The sequence below is a fragment of the Oryza brachyantha genome, chromosome 7 (assembly GCF_000231095.2).
Source record: "Oryza brachyantha chromosome 7, ObraRS2, whole genome shotgun sequence".
Taxonomy (NCBI): Eukaryota; Viridiplantae; Streptophyta; class Magnoliopsida; order Poales; family Poaceae; genus Oryza; species Oryza brachyantha.
In genome coordinates this window covers 2362264-2382100 of record NC_023169.2, presented here as the reverse complement: position 1 = coordinate 2382100, position 19837 = coordinate 2362264, and the positions used below count along the sequence as shown (strand labels likewise).

The 19837-nt window shown below is 41.7% G+C and overlaps 2 protein-coding genes and 1 pseudogene across 2 annotated transcripts; all 3 read left to right on the top strand.

Moving 5' to 3' along the window:
• The first annotated feature begins 2704 nt into the window (after positions 1-2704).
• On the top strand, positions 2705-5284 carry LOC102699520 (pentatricopeptide repeat-containing protein At5g03800). Its single transcript, XM_006658252.3, has one exon. The coding sequence runs from the start codon at positions 2705-2707 to the stop codon at positions 5282-5284; it is 2580 nt and encodes an 859-aa protein (XP_006658315.2).
• Positions 5285-6185: 901 nt separating this feature from the next.
• On the top strand, positions 6186-9098 carry LOC102719972 (DNA-directed RNA polymerases II, IV and V subunit 11-like). The gene is made up of 6 exons (XM_006657428.3): positions 6186-6329; positions 6529-6634; positions 7948-8037; positions 8122-8200; positions 8281-8376; positions 8767-9098. The coding sequence occupies exons 2-6, from the start codon at positions 6582-6584 to the stop codon at positions 8809-8811; spliced, it is 363 nt and encodes a 120-aa protein (XP_006657491.1). The 5' UTR covers positions 6186-6329; positions 6529-6581; the 3' UTR covers positions 8812-9098.
• A 1879-nt stretch (positions 9099-10977) lies between these two features.
• LOC102719780 lies at positions 10978-18651 on the top strand (annotated as a pseudogene).
• The last annotated feature ends 1186 nt before the right edge of the window (positions 18652-19837 follow it).

The window sequence follows — 19837 nt, the reverse complement described above, 5'->3', positions numbered from 1 at the left end:
GGCTGGGCCGGCCCGGGAAGGAGGAGAGGAAAAAGAAAAAGGAAAAAGAAAAGGAAGGGAGGAAAATTGGACTTCGGCCCAATTTGAGAAGGAAGGGAAAAAGAAAGGAAAAAGGAGGGAAAAAGGAAAACCCCACTTTTGCCGAGTTTTAAATTAATTTGTTTGGCCAAATTTTATACTTCTGCAATTTAAATTCAAATCCTGTTAGTCGAATTGCGAGCCTCGATTTAATTGAATTAATTCCTTTTAGAGGGATTTTTCCTAAGTTAATTAAGCCAATTGTTATTTACGGATTTCTTTTTACGATTTAGGCTTGGGATAAAACTCCGGGCGTGACAGCCTACCTGTCAGCCTAATAAAAAATTCTCCTCAAAATTGTCCCACATGTCGACATCGCTGCGGCCGAGGTACCTGGCTGCGTCCCGCGCCACGTAGGCGATGATGTCAGCGCAGAACACGGTGTTGGGACACCGATCCTCCAGCGCCGCCTTGATGGTGTAGATCACGTCCATGCCGTGTATCCCGATGTTGGCACCGGAGTCCTTCTCCGGCCAGCGTTTCACCTCGCTCTTCTCCAATAGGACGGAGGCGTCACACCCGTACACACACGACGGCGAACTCCATTAATCAATCATCAAAAACCCTAGCTACCACAAGCTACGTGCATTATCGCGCGCATGCATGGCGATCGGTTGTCGCTGCCTGCTGCTGGTTACCCTGACGAAGCAGTCGTGGAAGATGAGGTAGACGAGGTCGGCGCCCTCGTCTTCTTGTAGTACCCAACCTTCAGCTCGCCGTCTCCCACCGTCGCCACCGCAAACACACCACCAGCAAGCAAACAAGCTTCGTCATCATCTCGGACCGATCAAGTCGATCGATCAAGTGTGTACTTGACTACCTACATCTCTATCTATGCAATCAGCCAAGAAGATCTGAGGGTCGTCAAGGAGCTGCATCACCGAAGCAAGTGAGGAGGCAAGCTGGGTCTGATGCAACCATGCGTGCTTAGAACTATGGATACATGAGAGATTAAACTAATCTCCGTGTCATTAATATTGCAACCAGATTTAATTAGCTATGGTTAATGCAGAGCTTGACCCAAAAACTCTCACCACCATCGCAGCTGCTCTACTCCATTCCGTTTGATCCTGACGACGATGGACACCACACACCGCATTCATCGTTGTGTTCAAGCTGCTACTTACCGGGATCAATACGTTGTTCATCAGCACCATCGAAGTCAACTGCCTCGTCTAGGTCGTGATGAGCTCCGGCGGTTGGCTAGCCCTGGAGGAGACCGGCGATGGCGACACCGAATCGACACGGCACAGCAGGCCCGGCCCGAGATGCCAGAGTGGCAGAGGAAGCTCCCCACCCTCAATGCTCTCACCACCACGGCGCGCAGGACGCTGGTGGCTCGCCGGCGTGGCGCTGAGACGGGGGCCTCCTCCTGAACAGTGGTGATGGCAATGGAGGGAGGGGAGAGCAGAGGGAGTTTTTATTTTTATTTGACTTACAGGTGGGTCCTACAAGCTGACTAGTATGCAACGTAAGCGAAACCATCCTCGTATACTGCCTGGAGACCTCTTTTGCATGGTTTTTATGAATTGGATGTCTAACATTTGTGGTATTGAGGTTGAGGGATGATTTTAAAACTCTGTGTGAAGATGAGGGATGTAAAATGAACTTATTTCAAAACCAAAATAGCTGGGCCTGACAGGAGAAAGCCTAAGCTTCAACTGGCTTGGGCTTTGATTTTTTAGAGTTGTTGGGCTGAGGTCTAGTTTTTTTGGCTGAGCTTTTTTTAGACGTAGCTCGAGACACCTAAAATTCAATTGGTTTTCTGTGAATTATAGTTTTGAATTTGGATATGGTGGCAAAGGGACAGGAGAGAAGTGATTAGAGCAAGTTCAATAGTATAGCCAACTAATAGCTCCAATTCATCTATAGCCAATCTAATAGCCAATGCATACAATAGAACATCAATACATGGTCCCACGTGTCATACACACATTTTGTCTTAAAGCCCGTGTGCAGCTGGCTACAAATTAGTAGCCCACCTCTTTCTCTCTTCTCTTTTATCCCTTTAAAATATGCTTATAGCTTACTTATAGCCTGTTATTGTATCTACTCTTAAGATGTGTTGTATGAACATGTAGGATTGAATAACGTCGAACGGACTGAGGACTGAGGGGAATGATCTATAATTACTTTTTTAAAGTTTTGAAAGCAAACCACGACAAAAATAGTAAGAAATAAATTTTAATACCATAATTCACCAAAGACGCAAAACACAAAAACTGGCGGTGCTACAACAGCGTGCAACACGTGAACAGTAAAACAATACATCTTACTCGGACAAAATTCGTTAGGACCTCACCAATTTAAATCCGTTTGATGTGATATTTGAAACATAAGTTCTAGACATAGCTTAGGTTCAGCTTTTACCCAAAAAACACGAAAAACAACGGATGAAATTGAGGAATCTAACCAAACTTTCATCCAGACCAAAAGATGGGGATATTGTGCCAATTTTTGTCAACCAAGCAAATCCGTTTTTAAACTCGACGAAGCACCGGTGAAGGTTGTTTTTCTTCTTCTTTTGTTTGAACCAGGCTAAATTTGGGCCGAATTTGGCACTATTCAACCTCAAAAACCAACACGAGAAAACGCAAGAAAGTCCGTGCACCTTGGAGTGAAATGAATGGCCATCTCCGCCTCATCCTCGGCCGCTGCTCCTCCGCCCCGCCTCCTCCCGCCCCAACCCCGCTCCCTCCCGCCGCCGCCGCCGCCTCCCACCCATGGCCCCGCCTCGCCGCCGCGACTCCACATCCGCGCGCTCGCCGCCGTGGCGTCTGCCGACCCCCGCGCGGCGCACGCGCTGGCCGCCAAGTCGGGCGCGGCCGAGGGCGACGCCCGCGTCGCGAACGCCGTCATGTGCGGGTACCTCCGCGCGGGCGCGCTGGCGGAGGCGCGGGAGGTGTTCGAGAGGATGCCCGCCCGCGACGCCGCCTCCTACAGCGCGCTCATCTCGGGCCACGCGCGCCTCGGCTCCCCGGCCGCCGCCGGGGCGGAGCTGTTCGGGCGCATGCGGCTCGCGGGGCTTGCGCCCACCGAGTACACCTTCGTGGGCCTCCTCACCGCCTGCGCCCGACGGGGCAACCCGCGGCTCGGGTCCCAGGTGCACGCGCTGGCCGTCAAGGGCGGCAGCGACGGCTCGCTCCTCGTCGACAACGCGCTCCTCGGGATGTACGTCAAGGGCGGCCGCTTCGTCGACGCGCTGAGGGTGTTCGACGGGATGGAGCGGCGCGACGTCTCGTCGTGGAACACGGTCCTGTCCGGCCTGGTCGAGCTGGGGAGGTACGACGAGGCGTTCGAGCTGTTCGGGGACATGCGGGACAGCGGCGTTGCGGCTGACAGGTTCTCGCTGTCGCCGCTCTTGGCTGCAGCCGCCGAGGGGTTCGGCCTGCAGGAGGGCGCGGCGGTGCACGCGTTGTCGCTCAAGTCCGGGCTGGAGATGGATTTGAGCGTTGGCAACGCGCTCATCGGGTTCTATGCCGAGCATGGTGATTCCGTTGAGGATGCGGTGGATGTGTTTCAGAGGATGCCGGTGAAGGACGTGGTTTCGTGGACCGGATTACTCCATGGGTACATGGAATTTGGCCTAGTTGACATGGCTCTAGATGTGTTTGATCGAATGCCTGAGAGGAATTTTGTCACCTACAATGCGGTTCTGACTGGGTTTTGCCAGAACAAGGAAGGTGTCCGAGTTACCTTTGCTAGAAAGTCAGGGCTGCGAGGACTGGGGTTGTTCAGGCAGATGGTGGAGGATGGATTGGAGATCTCAGATGTAACTGTAACAGGTGTTCTAAATGCTTGTGCTATTGCTGCGGACAGGAAGATGAGCGAGCAGGTTCACACATTCGTGATTAAGTGTGGCTGCAGCTCAACTCCTTGGATTGATGCTGCATTGATAGACATGTGCATCAAATGTGGCAGGTCTGGAGATGCACACCTTCTGTTTGAGCAGTGGCGCCATGAGGAGAGTCTTCACATTGCTTGGAATTCTTTGCTAGTGGCAAGTTTCAAAGACGGGGAGTATGAGAAAGCAATTTCCACTTTCCTAAAGATGTTTAGAAGCAATGATGTTCAGTTCATTGATGAATTCATCTTGACTACTGTTCTTGGAGTATGTGGAGCCTTAGGTTTTGCTGAACTTGGAAAGCAAATGCATTCCTTCGCTGCGAAGTCTGGGTTTCTGAGTGCTCAGGGAGTTGGTAATGCGATCATTAGTATGTATGGCAAGTGTGGGGCACTGGAAACTGCAGTTGATGTGTTTAAGCGAATGCCTTGTAGAGACTTGGTTTCATGGAATGCTCTGATCACTTCTCATCTTCTTCATCGCCAGGGAGACGAGATACTGGAGTTGTGGTCTCAGATAGAGAGATTACCTATCAAACCTGATTCTATTACCTTTCTTCTAGTCATATCATCTTGCAGCTACACAAGCTCAAACTCTACTGATAAATGCAGGGAGCTATTCCTTTCTATGTCAAGCACACATGGCATCAAACCGTCTGTTGAGCACTATGCAGCGTTTGTTTATGTCCTTGGGTGCTGGGGTCATTTTGAGGAGGCAGAGCAGCTTATCGGTAAAATGCCGCTCAAGCCTAGTGTATTGGTTTGGAGATCCTTGCTAGATAGCTGTAACAGGCGACCCAACATGACCATGCGGAGGTTAGCAATGAAGCATCTACTTGCGTTGGAACCACAGGATCCATCCACATATGTCCTGACATCAAATCTCTACTCAGAATCAGCAAGATGGCAGAGCTCTGAGAGCACAAGGCTGAAGATGCGTGAAATGGGTATGCGAAAGATTCCAGCAAAGAGCTGGACCTTTCATGGCAATTCCATTCACTCATTTTTCGCGCGGGATAGGTCACACCCCCAGTCCAAGGACATCTATGCTGGTCTGGACGTGCTAATCCTTGACTGCATGAAGGCTGGATATGAACCAGACACCACCTTCGTGCTACACGATGTCGAGGAATACCAGAAGAGGCACTTCCTGATGTACCACAGCGTGAAGCTAGCTGCCATGTATGGCCTTCTAATGACAGGACATGGCGAAACCATCCGTGTCGTGAAGAACATCCGCATGTGTGGTGATTGCCACTCGTTCATGGAGTACACTTCTGCAGCCACCGGTAAAGAGATTTTGGTCAGAGACTCGGGTGGGTTTCATATTTTCCGTGGAGGGAAATGTTCTTGTAGAGAATAAAGACTGGAACCAATTTTGACATCTACAATGTGTAGTAAATTGATTTAGAAACTATAGAAGATATGATATCCTTGTATTGTGGTTCTTTTCAAGTGTACATCACTATGATTTTCTTGAGAGAACTGCAGCTGGCAATGGCATCGTCACACTCAGCTAGCGCTGTTTTTTTTTTTTTGCTGCAAAGTGCAAATTCTTCCAGCATTGTAAATATTCCCTGAAAATTGAGCGTTCGGTTGATCTTAATGTCATTAATCTGGTATCCTTCAGAGAACTGCGGCTGACATTATACTCAGCGAACAATGTTTTTGGCTGCAAAATGCAAATTCTTCCAGCAATGTAAATATTCTCTGAAAATTACGTGCTCGTAATGGCATATTTTGCTGACGTGTTGTCAAAGTTTCCATCATGTGGGTGAATTCAGCGCAACTTAACTTGTCAGGTTGCTCGTGATGGAATCTATCGATCTGATTTGATACAGGTGCTTCTATTTATAGCTAATTATTCTTTTAATTATCTTTTAGAAGCAGTACATGATATAGTTGATAACAGTGCATATGTGGCTAAATATTTTGTTTTCCTTGACGTGCCAGAATGGCGGTGAAAGAACAGTCTAACGCCAGGTTCTTCGCCCTTCGTCCCTTCTTACTGACTTAGTTTATTTTCATATACACGTTTCACAAACTATTAAACAATGTTTTTTTATAAAATATTTTATAGGAAAGTTGCTTCAAAAATCATATTAATCTATTTTTTATTTTTTATAACTAATAATTAATTAATCATTGTACTAATTTATTTTTTTTCCGCGTCGGATAATTTAATCACAGCCGAAAGCGGCCTAAAATTAATTGAGGAATAAGGGTAAATGTGTTTTTCATGTAGTTAAAAGAGAGCAGCGATAGCTCACAATGGCATAATAAAAATAGCAAATTTCTCCTCCCTCTCTCGTTTCGCGTCTCGTCTCCTCCCGCGCCGGCTTCGCCCGCCGCCTGCGCCGACCTCCCGTCCCGCGAGCAGGGCCGTTGTTTCCGCCGCATCCTCACCGGTGAGCATCCATCCATCCACGTCCTCTTTCTCATCTCTCTCTATCCACGCATTTTTTTTCTTCTTCTGGAATCAGCACCATAAACCCTAGGTTTCTCTTTTGGATCCGCCCCTGGTGCTACTGAACCTGGGATTTGTGGTGTGGGTATTAAGGTAACAACTTATGAAATTATTTTTGATTCCGTGAACCATGTTTGCAGTCGAGGTGAACACAAGGTGATTGGAGAGTGAGGGCGCGAAGATCTGATTGGAGATGAATGCTCCCGACCGCTACGAGCGCTTTGTCGTGCCCGAGGGAACCAAGAAGTGAGTCCTCCACACTTGTCCAATAGTTGTCGGCATGGTCGTTCAATTCACATTGTTTGTTGTTTGTGTATTGTCTGTTTGAAAAGAACTCTTAACTGTATAAGACGAGATCAGTGTGCAACAAGTTGGCACAAAAGAGTAGAGTTTGTTTCTAGCACTTTGACCCTGTTGTTTATGTGAGTCAGTATGAACTTATGAACTTACCATACTCTGATGCTTGGCGTTTAATGTCTTTAAAAGATTCTTAGATGCCCTGGTGGCTTGTTTTATTTGGATTAGGGCTTTGTCGTGCCTGATGGAACCAATGAATGAGTCAGTTTATCGCCTGTACTTAAGCCAGTAATTTTTGACACCATCAATTAATTACCATTTCTCGACTTGTTAAAAGGGGAGTTTTGTCCATCAACACTCTTCCCACCTGATCATGTATTCATGTGTAGTGTGCCACCCCCTAACTTGACTCCCCGTAAAAACAATCAAATGCGTGGCCTGAAGCCATGACTCATATATGTTAGTATTCTCACGCTACGATGATTATTGCATGGAGATCCCAGCACAAAAAAATGAGGCCCACGAACTCTAGGCCTCCAAGCTGTAGCTATGTTCCTGATCGTAGTTTTGTATGCATAGCCGCTGCCCTTCAACAAAAGCCTACTGCTGCCTGGCTGACACTTTGATAGTTTCTAATGACGAACTGATTAACCAATAATCAACCATTTCTTGCTTTTCTTTGGAGTAGTACACTTTCTAAATCATTTTGTGGATATATTGTGAAATATACCAAACCAATGAGCTTAGTTCTATGCCCTGGACATTTAGAAAGATGGTCCAAGAATTTTCACACGATTTATGATGGGCTATATATTGCCTTCTTATTATTTTGGAGTGCATGTGCTTTACATGTTCTCTAAATCAAGTGTTTGTTTGATGTAGGAAATGTTTTGTTCGGTATTTCTATATATACTAAAATGATTTGAAGAATACTTGTTACTGCTTTATGAAAATATGACATGGTTTATTTGAATTTCTCTGGTGCAACACACTGGCATTTGACTAGTTAATTGTAAGGATAGAGTAATGAGACACAAGTTAACAAAAACGGTGCAGTGGTTTCTAGCGGTTTGATCTGTTTATGTGAGTCAGTATGAAGTTATGATACTCAGATGCTTGGCCATTATTATCCAAAAAAGATGGTTAGATTCTTGGCATTTTGACCTGGTTCAATTGTTTCTTGGAACGAAGGCTTGTTGTTTGCTGCTTTAGTGCTTGTGGTCTTGCAGATATGTCTCTAAAACTTAGTGTTACTGGCGCAGGGTATCATATGAGCGGGATACAAAGATCGTGAATGCTGGGTCATTCACAATTGAGCGTGAGGACCACACCATTGGCAACATCCTCCGCATGTATGCGCAGAATCTTTTTGTGACTAATTCGATCCTGCTTATTTTTGCAACTTTTGAATGTTTTTCACCTGTGAAATTCTGCAGGCAGCTCCACAGGGACCCAAATGTCCTTTTTGCTGGTTATAAGCTTCCTCACCCCCTTCAGTACAAGATCATTGTCAGGGTAGGATGAAGGTTTTGTTTCCTTTATTTATTGTGTTTGGTTGGGGTTTATGTAGTTTCATTGTTTTATTATGTCGGCAGGTCCATACTGCAAACCAATCCACCCCTACTCAAGCGTACACACAGGCAATCAATGATTTAGACAAGGAGCTTGAGAATCTGAAGCAAGCTTTTGAGGTATCCTCCTAGTGCTGTTGCTCCAGTTTTTAGTTACTTATGCTAAGCTATGGTGTGTCATTAGAACGGTGGTGCCTTCTGCTTCTCAAGATTTCAAAATTTTCGTGGTCATCTCTTCGATATATTATAGAATATTTGATATTGATGTTGCTGCTGGTGATTACAACACAAAAAAGAGAGGAGTTTGTATGCTGTTTTTCATGCCACTACTGAGATACCAATCATTCTGTGACAAAATGTTTGTCTTGATATTTGACTGAATATATTTGCTGCGACCAAAAGCTTGTCCCTCTTGGATGGCATAGAGATGTTTATTAGTATATGTGAAGCCAAGCCATACTGCTCCAATTATGCTACTGGTTACTGACATTCTGAGCCTTCTGTTTTCAGGACGAGAAGAACCGCTACGAGGAAAGGCCTAAGCAGGGATACTAGGCCAATGCTCTTGGACGTTATAAAACGCAGAACCTGTGTGGATGTTAGATCTGATGCCTGAGCATCCATAGATTCTTTTTGTCTCATGGATCCCCAGGACGCTACTAGGCTAATCCATGAACTCTTAAGGAACTTGTGTATGCTTAAACTTAATACAATGCAATGCGGTTTCATCGAAATGCATCCTGTCTTGTGTATCTCCAGCGTGTTGTACCTGTCATCTGTGGATTGTGCTAAGTCTCGAATTATAAGACTTTCTGAGTTTATCTAGATTTATCTGTGTATTAATGTATATATTTTGTATATGAGTCTAAATTTATTAGCACATAAATAAATCTAAACATGACTAAAAAAATCTTAATATAGAATAGAGTTTTGCTGTTTGGAGTCCCGACGCTGGATGTTGTATCAGTGGCAGAGAATAAGGCTAGAAAATCTTATAACATAGGGGGTGTTTGTTGGTGAAATGAAAATTTTTGCGAATCACATATGTTTGACCGGATGTCGGAAGGGGTTTTCGGACAAGAATAAAAAAACGAATTTCACGGCTGGCATGGAAACCGTGAGACGAATCTTTTGAGCCTAATTAATCCGTTATTAGTACAGATGGGTTACTGTAGCACTTATGACTAATCATATACTAATTAGGCTCAAAAGATTCATCTCACGATTTGTCATATAATTGTGAATTAGTTTTTTGATTTATCTATGTTTAATATTTTATTTAGATATCTAAAGATTTGATGTGATGTTTTTAGTCGAAAATTTTTGGACCTAAACCGTGCCATAGAATTTTGCTGTTTGGAGCCTGACGCCAGACGTTTGCATCGTCGGCAGATGAAATGGCGAGCTCAGGGCATGGGGCGTCGTCAGCCACCGGCGAGCTGGGAAAGCTACATGGAGGCAGCCTATGGGCCCCACCATTGACCTATAGGCCCCACCAGTCAGAGAGCCACCTTCAAAGCAATCTTGCTCCTCCTCGGCTACGGCTACTCACCTCTTAATAAGTCTCAAGTCTCAGAATGTGACATTGGATCTATAAATTTCCCTTTTCAACATAAAAATTTTCGATCCGGTAAAAATGAAATTAGTACTGTATCAATCAAATGTATTGTAGACACTAGACGAAGCAATGGTTTATCCAAACTTGAACAAATAATGCAATATATTTTTTAATCCGTTTGTGAGAAAGCGTGAAAAGAGCCAAGACACTTGAATTTTGGGTTTCCGGAAATTTTTAGATTCAGAATCGAATTCAGATTTTTTTTCTTCAGATACAGAAACACATATGGTAGGGGTGATATCTGCCGGATTCGGAAAACGGTCGGATACTATTCGGAATTTTTTCGAATATCCGGACCAGTGCATCAACCATTCAATCAAATAGCTCAATCTAAAAAAGTACATCCTGACAGCTCAACCAGTATTAACCATAGCTAGTTCTAACTAAATATCTTCAAGCAGTCTAGGCGTTATGACCACACAACCGTCACGGGTGTTTCTTTTTATGGTACTAGTAATCACTTATATTTGAAAACATTGATAAGTTATATACTTATATTAAAAAATAATAAGTTATATTTCTTCAATGATATGCGAAACTTAGTTTTAGAAGTTTTTATGTTCCGATTAAAATCCGTTATCGTATTTGTTTCGATTCGTATTCACTCTGTATTTGTATCTGATGATATTCGATTTTGTTTTCATATCTGTTTCTGATTCCGGAAAAAAAAATTGAAAACAAACATGATAAAACTAATTTCTAACTTTATTCGATCAGTTTTCATCCCTATTGGCAGCCGTTGGATGGGAGATGGGATGGTAAATAGCACCAGCGATCAAAACAAATTAAGTCGACAACTCGTTTGTATGAATTTCGTAGAGTCCACTCAAATTCAATCCTCAAACTGCGCCTCGTTTCAGTAAATTTCACGGTGTTCTCCGTTTGATCGAGGAGAACAGTTTTTAGCTCACGGGGTACCTTTGATCCGATCAAAGTAGTACTAGAGCTCCCGCGGCGGATATGCCGACTCAGCGTGCACGGGCCCACCCGTCATTGACAGCGCGTCAGCACTGCTGACCAAACGGGGCCCACCTGTGTGAGTCACATGCGTCTCTGTTTCCTTCCTCGTGACGCCTCGCCGGCGAATAGAAATGGAAGCCGTGCCTGCCTCGTCCTCCTCGTCCACCGGTACGGCTACTTGGCTCTCTCGTCTTCCTCCCCACGCCACTGGGAGTCTGGGAGGCGAGAAGCCGAGGAGTAAACCCTACTCGCCACCACGCGCTCCCCCTCTTCCTCCCCACGGGACGCGGCGTATATCATCTCCTCCCTCCCCTCGCCACGGCGGGCGCATCGATCGCTCGCTCGCTCCGACCACAGCCCTTCTCCATCCACGCGACGCGGCCGTGGATGGATATTTTCCATGGTGTGGAGTTCGCGGTTCTGCAGATGTGGCGGTGCGACTCGTACCTCCTCGCCGACGAGGACGGGAGGTCCGTCTACCACGGCAGCCTCGGCGGCCGCGCCTCTCTGATCAACGCGCTGTGGGCCGTCGAGGAGATCGTCGCCGGAGCGCCCCCCACGCGGACGCCTACGGCCGGTACCTCGGGACCGGGGCCCCCGACGCCCGAGATCGCGACCGCGAGCGCTGCCCCTGCTGCCCACTCCCCTGCTATTCACTCGAGGCCTCGCAGCGAGACCGCGATGAACCGGACGTCGACGACATCATGTGGCGGGCCATCGGGTGCTCCGATCCCCACGGCATCGTCCTTCTGCACGACAGGTCCGGGCGCTACCTGCGTGGCAACAAGAGTTTCCTCTCTTGCCATCACAGCGTCTCCGTCGACGGCAACATTGACAATGAAGAGACGTTGCGATGGGAGGTGGTGCCTGTTCCTAGGACTGGGATCCCGAACGCCATTGATGTACGTGAGCACGCCATTGATGTACGTGAGCTCCTCTTCTCCTAGTTCGTCCGTTCTGTTGTTGCGCTTCTTGTGTTATTCTTATATCCTCCCCACAAACTGAAGCCGATGACTGGAGCGGACATTAATGTTGATTTGTGATTTCTTGCGAGAACTAACTGATCAAATTTGTTTTGCTACTGTTCTGTTATGCAGGTTAACGTGGCGTGCTCCCCATCGCTGCGCAGGGAGATCAGATTCGTGAAGGCTGATGCAGCCGGGAATTTTGCCGAGGAAGACTGGCAATCTTTCCGGTACACGGGGAGATCCGTGCAGCTCCTGAGAGAGGAGCTCGAGCGCCGTGTGGGCTATGGCTTCACGCTGTGCGTCCGCGCCGGCCGCCATGGCTGCTTACCCCTCCTGCTCATCAACCTGCCTCGCAGTCCAGAGACCCTGCACATCGTACTTATCAGGCCCAGCAGCGACGGTAAGCAGTCTATCTATGTTTGATATGCATGTTGTTGAATTTTCTGAGCACTATCTATGTTTGTTAAATTTGTGGAAAATGCTGCTTACTGAGTATTCAGTAATGTGCATCGATTTATTTTCAATAATGGATTGATGACAAGACTGCGGTTAAATCCTGCAATATATTTATTGTTCATGCTAAACCAGGTAGAAATATACATGATGTTCTTGATTTTGATACGTGATGACAGTAGCTGAATCTCCTGAAACATTAAGGGTGTGTCCTTTATCCTGTTTTTAGTAGCTCTGAACTTTGCTATGAATGGACACATGACATGCATCCTATGAGCAATGTTTTCGGTACTTTTTGTTCATTCAGTAGTTTAGAGTTTCCAGTGCTGTAGATTGTTCAGTACATGTCGAACTTTCGATTCTATGCACGTTGCTGAATTTTCTGAACATTGTTAATGTAGTCCTGAATTGCGCTGCAAAAGTTAGTGCATGGTAGGCATCACTAGATTATTTATAATCCTGTGGGCAATGCATATGTTTCTGTTTTTCGGGTCCTTTATATTTTCTAGTAGCTAGCAATGTGTATTGTCTTTCTGCTTTTTGTTGAATTTGTCAAAAATGTTGTCCTGCATTTACATGTTAAGTTTTGACTTATCTGACAAGTATCGTAGGACATTGGAAATGTAATACATCTGATCTTATCTGACGGATTTTCATGTTAGGCAACACCAAAATGTTATATGCACTTTGGGTGTATTTTGTATTTCTTGGCAATAGGATCTATCTTGGCAGTAGGCGACCCATGATTCACCAAATCCTTTTGTGATGAAACAGAGTAGAGTTTCCAGTTCAACCGATGCTGAAATACAGTCTATGTTTGCTTATCTGTTGCATAATAGCTGAAAAGCCTGAAATTGTCATGGTGGGCAGCGTACAATTTTGCATGAATTTTTACATACACTGATACCGATTAACCAAGTTTTCTAACGAAAAATATTATTTGTGGTGACAATTATTCCCTCGGTCGCAAAAGAAGTGCACTCTTCTAGTTCAAATTAGGGTACGCTTATTTTGAAACCAACTACCAAGGTAGCAGTGTTCATGCCTACTATAAATTGATGAGAACAATGAGCTAAACTAGGTAGAAATATGCATGATATTTTGAATTTTGATGAGTGATGACAGTAACTGAATCTCCTGAAGCATTCAAGGTGTGTCCCTGTCTTTTGATTTGGGATTTTTGCAAACGCTACATGCTGTGTGAAATCCTTTTAGTGGTATTTTTACTTGTTCTTTGGAATCAGAAGTGAAATATATCTGAATTTCTTAAGCAATTTTCATGTTAGTCAACACCAGAATATTGTATGCAGTTTGGTTGTATTCCATGCTTCTTGACAGTAGGATTTATCTGAATGTTGTGTATTGTTTTAGATAATGATTTGAATATTGTAGATAGGCAGTACTGAGAGCTCCATTTCACTAGTTCTGCACCATAGATATTCCAGTATTCAATAATGTGCACTGTCTTTCTACCTGTCTGTTGAATTGAAAAATGCAGTCCTTTATTTGCACGTTGAGTTAGGACTTGTCTGAAGAATATTAGAGGACATCAAATTTATCTGAACTTATCTGATGAATTTTCATGAAATACAATGAAATTATATGCACTTTGGGTGTGTTCTATGTTTCGAGTCTTGACAATAGGGTTTATCTAAATCTTGTGGATTTTGTTGCCAGAGATATTAGAGGAAGGTGACCCATGATTCAGTGCATCCTTCTGTGCTAAATTTGCTTGTCAGTTTCATAATACTAAAAAGCCTAGGGTATACAGTTGCATGGTTTAACATACTCCGATACTAGTGAATGATGCTTTTTTAACGAAAATATCAATTATGGTGACAATTAGTATCCTTGCCTAGTATGGATGGATGACAAGAATGTGGTTAATTCCTGAATATGTTATTGTTCATGTATGATGTACTGAATCTACTGAAACATTCAGAGTATGTCACTGTCTATTGATTTATGATTTTTGACGCTACCAATTTGTTTGACCACTGAAGACCTCCTAGCACCATTGCTTCCACCTTCACTGCTGAAAGCTGATGAAACTCTGATTCCGCTAGCTTCACAAACTGTTGGAACTGCTGCTGCTCAAGTTGGCACTAGGGTATACGTCTTCTCTTTCTACCAATGAACGTAACTTCATATGAGGCTTTTTGTGTTCATCACAACTATATAATATTGATGTTATTTATACACAGGGAGACGTTGAAATTTGGAATAAACGTCAAGTTAGCTATGTCTACATATTAGGCGCCTCCCTACCCGTTTTGTTCTTCGTGCGGCCTATGCTTCCTGCAAGCTACGATGTTTGGATACTTGCTTCATTCGCATGTATCTGGGGCTTGGGGACTCTTGGACTGTCTTGCGGGATGTTCGGCAATAGGTTCGGGAGGAGCTTTAGTCGACATTGCAGCCACATACTGTATGCCACATTTTCTGCACTTGTGATTTACAGTATATATCTTCTCGCTATGTGTCCACCTATGCCTTTGGTGGCTCCTCCACCATCCCCGTCACTGGCTCCTGCAAGTCATGACAGATTACTGGAGGGTAGTCTTCTTACTCATCGGCGGTGTGGTTTTTTTCGGGCATTTCACTTTGTGGGCAATGGTAAGCTAATCAGTGCTAGCTTTTATATATTCATGTTATTGTTTTATTAATATAATAATTTCATGATAGATAATATCAAATCATTGTTATTATCAATGCAGTGTTGTAACTCTGGTGCCGATCAAGATTTGGATGCTTAGAAAATAGAACAGATTTTAACTTAACTTTTACACAGGTGGTGTATACGATCTAAATAACTCAAATTCTCTTATTTTCCGCGTGCATACTTCCTAAACTGCTAAATGGTGTATTTTTTGCAAAAATTTTCTATAGAAAGGTTGCTTTAAAAAATCATACTACCTCTGTCCCATAATAACCTCTTTTTTATTTCTGCATCCAAAGTTTGACCATTCGTCTTATTTAAAAAATTGTACAAAAACTTAACAAAATTACTCATGCATAAATTATTATTATTGTTTTATCACCTAGTAACAATAAAAATATTAATCGCAAAAAAAAATTCAAATAAGATGAAGAGTCAAAACAATGTGTCATGTATTCGAAAACTAAAAAATGAACTTATTTCAGGACGGAGGTAGTATTAATCTATTTCATAATTTTTTAATACTCTCTCCGTTTCATAATGTAAAACGTTTGACTTTTTTGCTTGCAATGTTTAATCATTTGTCTTATTCAAAAGATTATGAAAATATCATTTATTTTACTTGTGGCTTAAGAACTTTAAGCACGACTTATCATTTTTATATTGATACTAAATTTTTGAATAAGACGACTAGTCAAACGTTGCAACAAAAAAGTCAAACGTCTTACGTTATGAAACGGAGGTAGTAATTATTAATTAATTAATCATGTACTAATCTATTACTACGTTTTTCGCGATGGATAACTAATCCCTCCTTCCTCACTGCCGAACTCGGCCAAATTAAGCTCAAAAGATCCGTCTCACGACTCCCCCTTAACTGTACAATTAGTTTTTTTATCTATATTTAATACTCTATTTAGGTGTCCAAAGATTCCATGTAATGTTGTTGGGAAAAAAAATTGAGGGACTAAACGGGTCCTTATTTTAACTGTTTTTCTCTCTTTCTCGATTATGGGCATGTTTAGTTCACGAAAATTTTTGGGTTAGGTGTCACATTAAACGTTTGATCGGATATCGGAAGACTATTTCGCCATCTAATTAAAAAATAATTACATAGGGTATCAAGAAACCATAAGAAAATTTTTTTAAGCCTAATTAATCCGTCATTAGCACATGTGAGTTACTGTAGCAGTTATGGCTAATCATGGACTAATTAGGCTCAAAATGTTCGTCTAGCAAATTTCTTCCAAACTATGCAATTAGTTTTTTTAACTATATTTAATGCTATATATATGTGTCCAAAGATTTGATGTGACGGGTGAAGGGAAAAATTTTGGGAACTAAACAGGGCCTATATGAAGTACTACTTCCGTCCAAAAAAAAGTTCATTTTTTGTTTCTGTGCCCAACGTTTGACCATCTGCCGTATTTGAAAAACTTGTTGAAAAACTTAAAAAATTAGTTACGCGTAAAATACTATTTATATTTTATCATCTAATAAAAATATTAATTGTAAACAGTTTTTAAGTAAGATGAAAAGTTAAACATTCTATTCAAAAACTGAAAAAATAAACTTATTTTGTGATGGAGGAAATACCTTTGAACACATGCATGCGTCTCTCCTTTTTTACGCAACCATGACAGATATAGACCAGTGATAATCTCTAGATTAATCTCACTAAAATCTCATTGAATGTGCATGTGTCTATGTTTATTTGTTTAATGACCATCAATTAAAATTCTTCACGTACTCACTATATGGACTTTCATCTATGGGATATCAACATATACTAATACAAAATTTAGTTATATCTCATTAGGAATATGTTCAGATCTTTCATCTCTGGGATAGCATGCCAGTCTCATCTTAGAAAGCTTACAATCAATCTATGTGGTGATTACAATCAAGTCTGTGAGGCAGATTAAGTGCTTGTAGCTTGATGCATTATTTTGGTTGCTGCAACAAAAAGTTTTAGATTTTTTTACAGCGGTGTCGGATTTTCAGGTTTAAAAGTTTATCACTGGGGAGTTTTGTTCTCATTGTGCTCTATGTAAAGCTATATGCATGCTAATAGTGATATTCTGATTTTCTAATTGTTCCACCTGCAGTTACCGCTGTTTGCTGATACATGCATTTGTTGATTTATAGCAATCCACCTTCGTCCACATGGAGGGGCAAACACCTTCTTCACCAGTACAGTCGGTAATGTCATGTCTTGATGACATTTTATTCCTTTTCAAGTTGTACTGGCAATGATATTATAGTTGTTTTCTCTGCTATGCGGTCTTAATGAGTTGAAATGGCAAAAGGGGGCCCTCCTTTTAAATTCCCTTTTAGCATTTACGGTACAGGAAGCTATCTGGCATGATTTGCATAGGACAGAAGGCTTGTGTTAGATCCAAAGTCACTTATGCTTCCTTTAGAAACCTACAAACAAAAAATTTACTATGAAGGTTGACAATATTTTCAGAAGCACCAATAAAAAAAATAAAAATTGCAACAATGGTTCTACGGTCTGGATAAGATATTTCCATTATGTCGTGGTTTTATTGTGATTTTTGATTGCTGGCAAGGCAAGGTGCGGTCATCTTGACTTGAACTATTTTCTTTCAGGAAAAAAGGAATTGCTACTGTTGTTCCCATCATCGGGCAAGTTTGCAAGTTTAGAATATCCTTGTGTTAGTATTCAGGTACCGCACTTCCAAAAGATATTGAGAACTATTTCGTTTTAGGAACGAAGCACAGAATATCCTTGTGTTAGTTATCAATCACATATTTCAGAATTTTGGATAAGGATGAATTAGTCAATCGTCCCTGTTGTTGCTCGCCACTGAACGGCCCACTCCTTTCCATAAGTAACCTCTAAGTGGAGGCTCTCTAATTGTAAATTCACCACTCTGTTTCTATTTGCTTTCTGAAAAGTATGTCTCCTATTCATTTCTCTATAAAACATGTTTATAAATGCTTCAGAATTTGCTAACATTACAACAATTCTCTTCTATCAAATAACATTTTCTTCAAAATGTGTCAGAATGCATTACCAAACATTGCCATAGCGTTAATTTTCACTTGATACTTTCAGATTGAATTTTTGTGCTCGCCTTTTCTGGTTTAAGTTGGGAGTGCATAATACTATTTTGGTTGATGTGCTTAGCTTTGCATTCTATATGCCTTTTATTTTCATTATTTTTTGTAGAGTTTGGTTTTTTCAGATTTTCGTTGATGTGGAGGGTGAGTTTTTGTGCTTGCCTTTTCTGGTTTAAATTGGGAGTGCAGAGTACTGTTTTGGTTTATGGTCTGAGCACTGTACTCCATATGGCTTTTATTTTCATTCTGTTTTGTAGAGTTTGGTTTTAACGAAAATTGGTCTCTTAGGAAATGCCATTTTTTATTTATAATTAACTCCATTACATGTTTATGGTGAAATTTTGATCATTCACTTGACAAGTTTCCGTGTTGGTACGTTTGTTGCAGTGATCAGGCTGATGGAAAAAATAAAATTGAACTACTGCAAGATATGCTGAAATCGTTCATTGGATAATGTAAGTATGACAAATTACCTGTTGCACTCAAAATTTTTACTACAAAATTGTTGTGCATCTTTACTGCAAAATAGCATGCACCTGTGTAGCTGTATAATTGCTTTAAAACGGAACAAATAATTATTTCTTGCCCTGTTTGGTCACTCATCCTGTCAGATATGTTTGTATCTCAGGTGCTATATACTGACATATATATTTTAGGTGCTATATTCTCACTCCATGGAGTAAGGCCCCGTTCGGCACAGAAAACGTAGTAATAGATTAATTAATTATTAAAAAATATAAAATAGATTAATATGATTTTTATAAAACAACTTTCTTATAGAATTTTTTGCAAAAATACACTGTTTAATAGTTCGGGAAGCGTACGTGTGGAAAATGAGGGAGGCTTAGTTAACTTATGGGTATGGCTGAACGCAGGCTAAGAAATATTTGAATCACTCATCCAGTTATATATATATATATATATATATATATATATATATATATATATATATGTAGCAAGACTAATACGTACACTCTTTTAGTATAAGCTATTCTACACTCCCTTCCTTCCAAGGCTTATCCCACCTTCCACCCTCTCATGGCTCAAAAACCACATCCATCTCATTTAAAAGCTGGTCAAAAGGTTAACCCTGTGTGTCAACCTCTTTATGGGTTTATCCTCATATCTATTTAAGCTCACCTCTCGCCACATAAGAATTGTGCAGTAACAACGTCGAAATATACCCATTAGGGATCTACTTTTTTTAAAACTTTTTTTCAAACAATATGGTACAAAAGTTCTTAAAAAATAATATATGAGGTAAGAGATAAAGTTATTTAAAATTTGAAATTTTAAGAAATATCTATAAGTACAGGAACGATACGTCTTCTATGTAGTAATAACGCTATATTGCTATAAAATGTGTATTGTTATTATATAATTGTAGTAAAGTGTAGTAACATCGTGATATACGTACAGTAATATGTGTTACACAATTGCAGTAATGTCGTGATAGAAATACAGTATCATAATAGAAGTACAGTACCATCATGACGGTATAATGTTGCTCCAATACAACTAATGCATGTGATATAGCTAAAAAATATTGTATTCTCAATCTTTAGAGAGCAATATCTCATGTGTTTTATATTATTTTTCAAAACTATTTTCACCATATTGGTTAAATTTTCCTTAAAAAATGTGATTTAAAAAACTAGATTACGTCATAACTATGTTTTAACGTTGTTACTGTATTTTATTATAAGACATGTTACTATATTTTTGCGTCTTCGTGTTATGTACTTTCTAGATAGACGGTAGTTGCCAAAGATGGGGTGTGGAGAAAGGTCAAAGAACGGGTTTGACTAGGCCACAAGAAGAGTTTTGGGCCTTTGG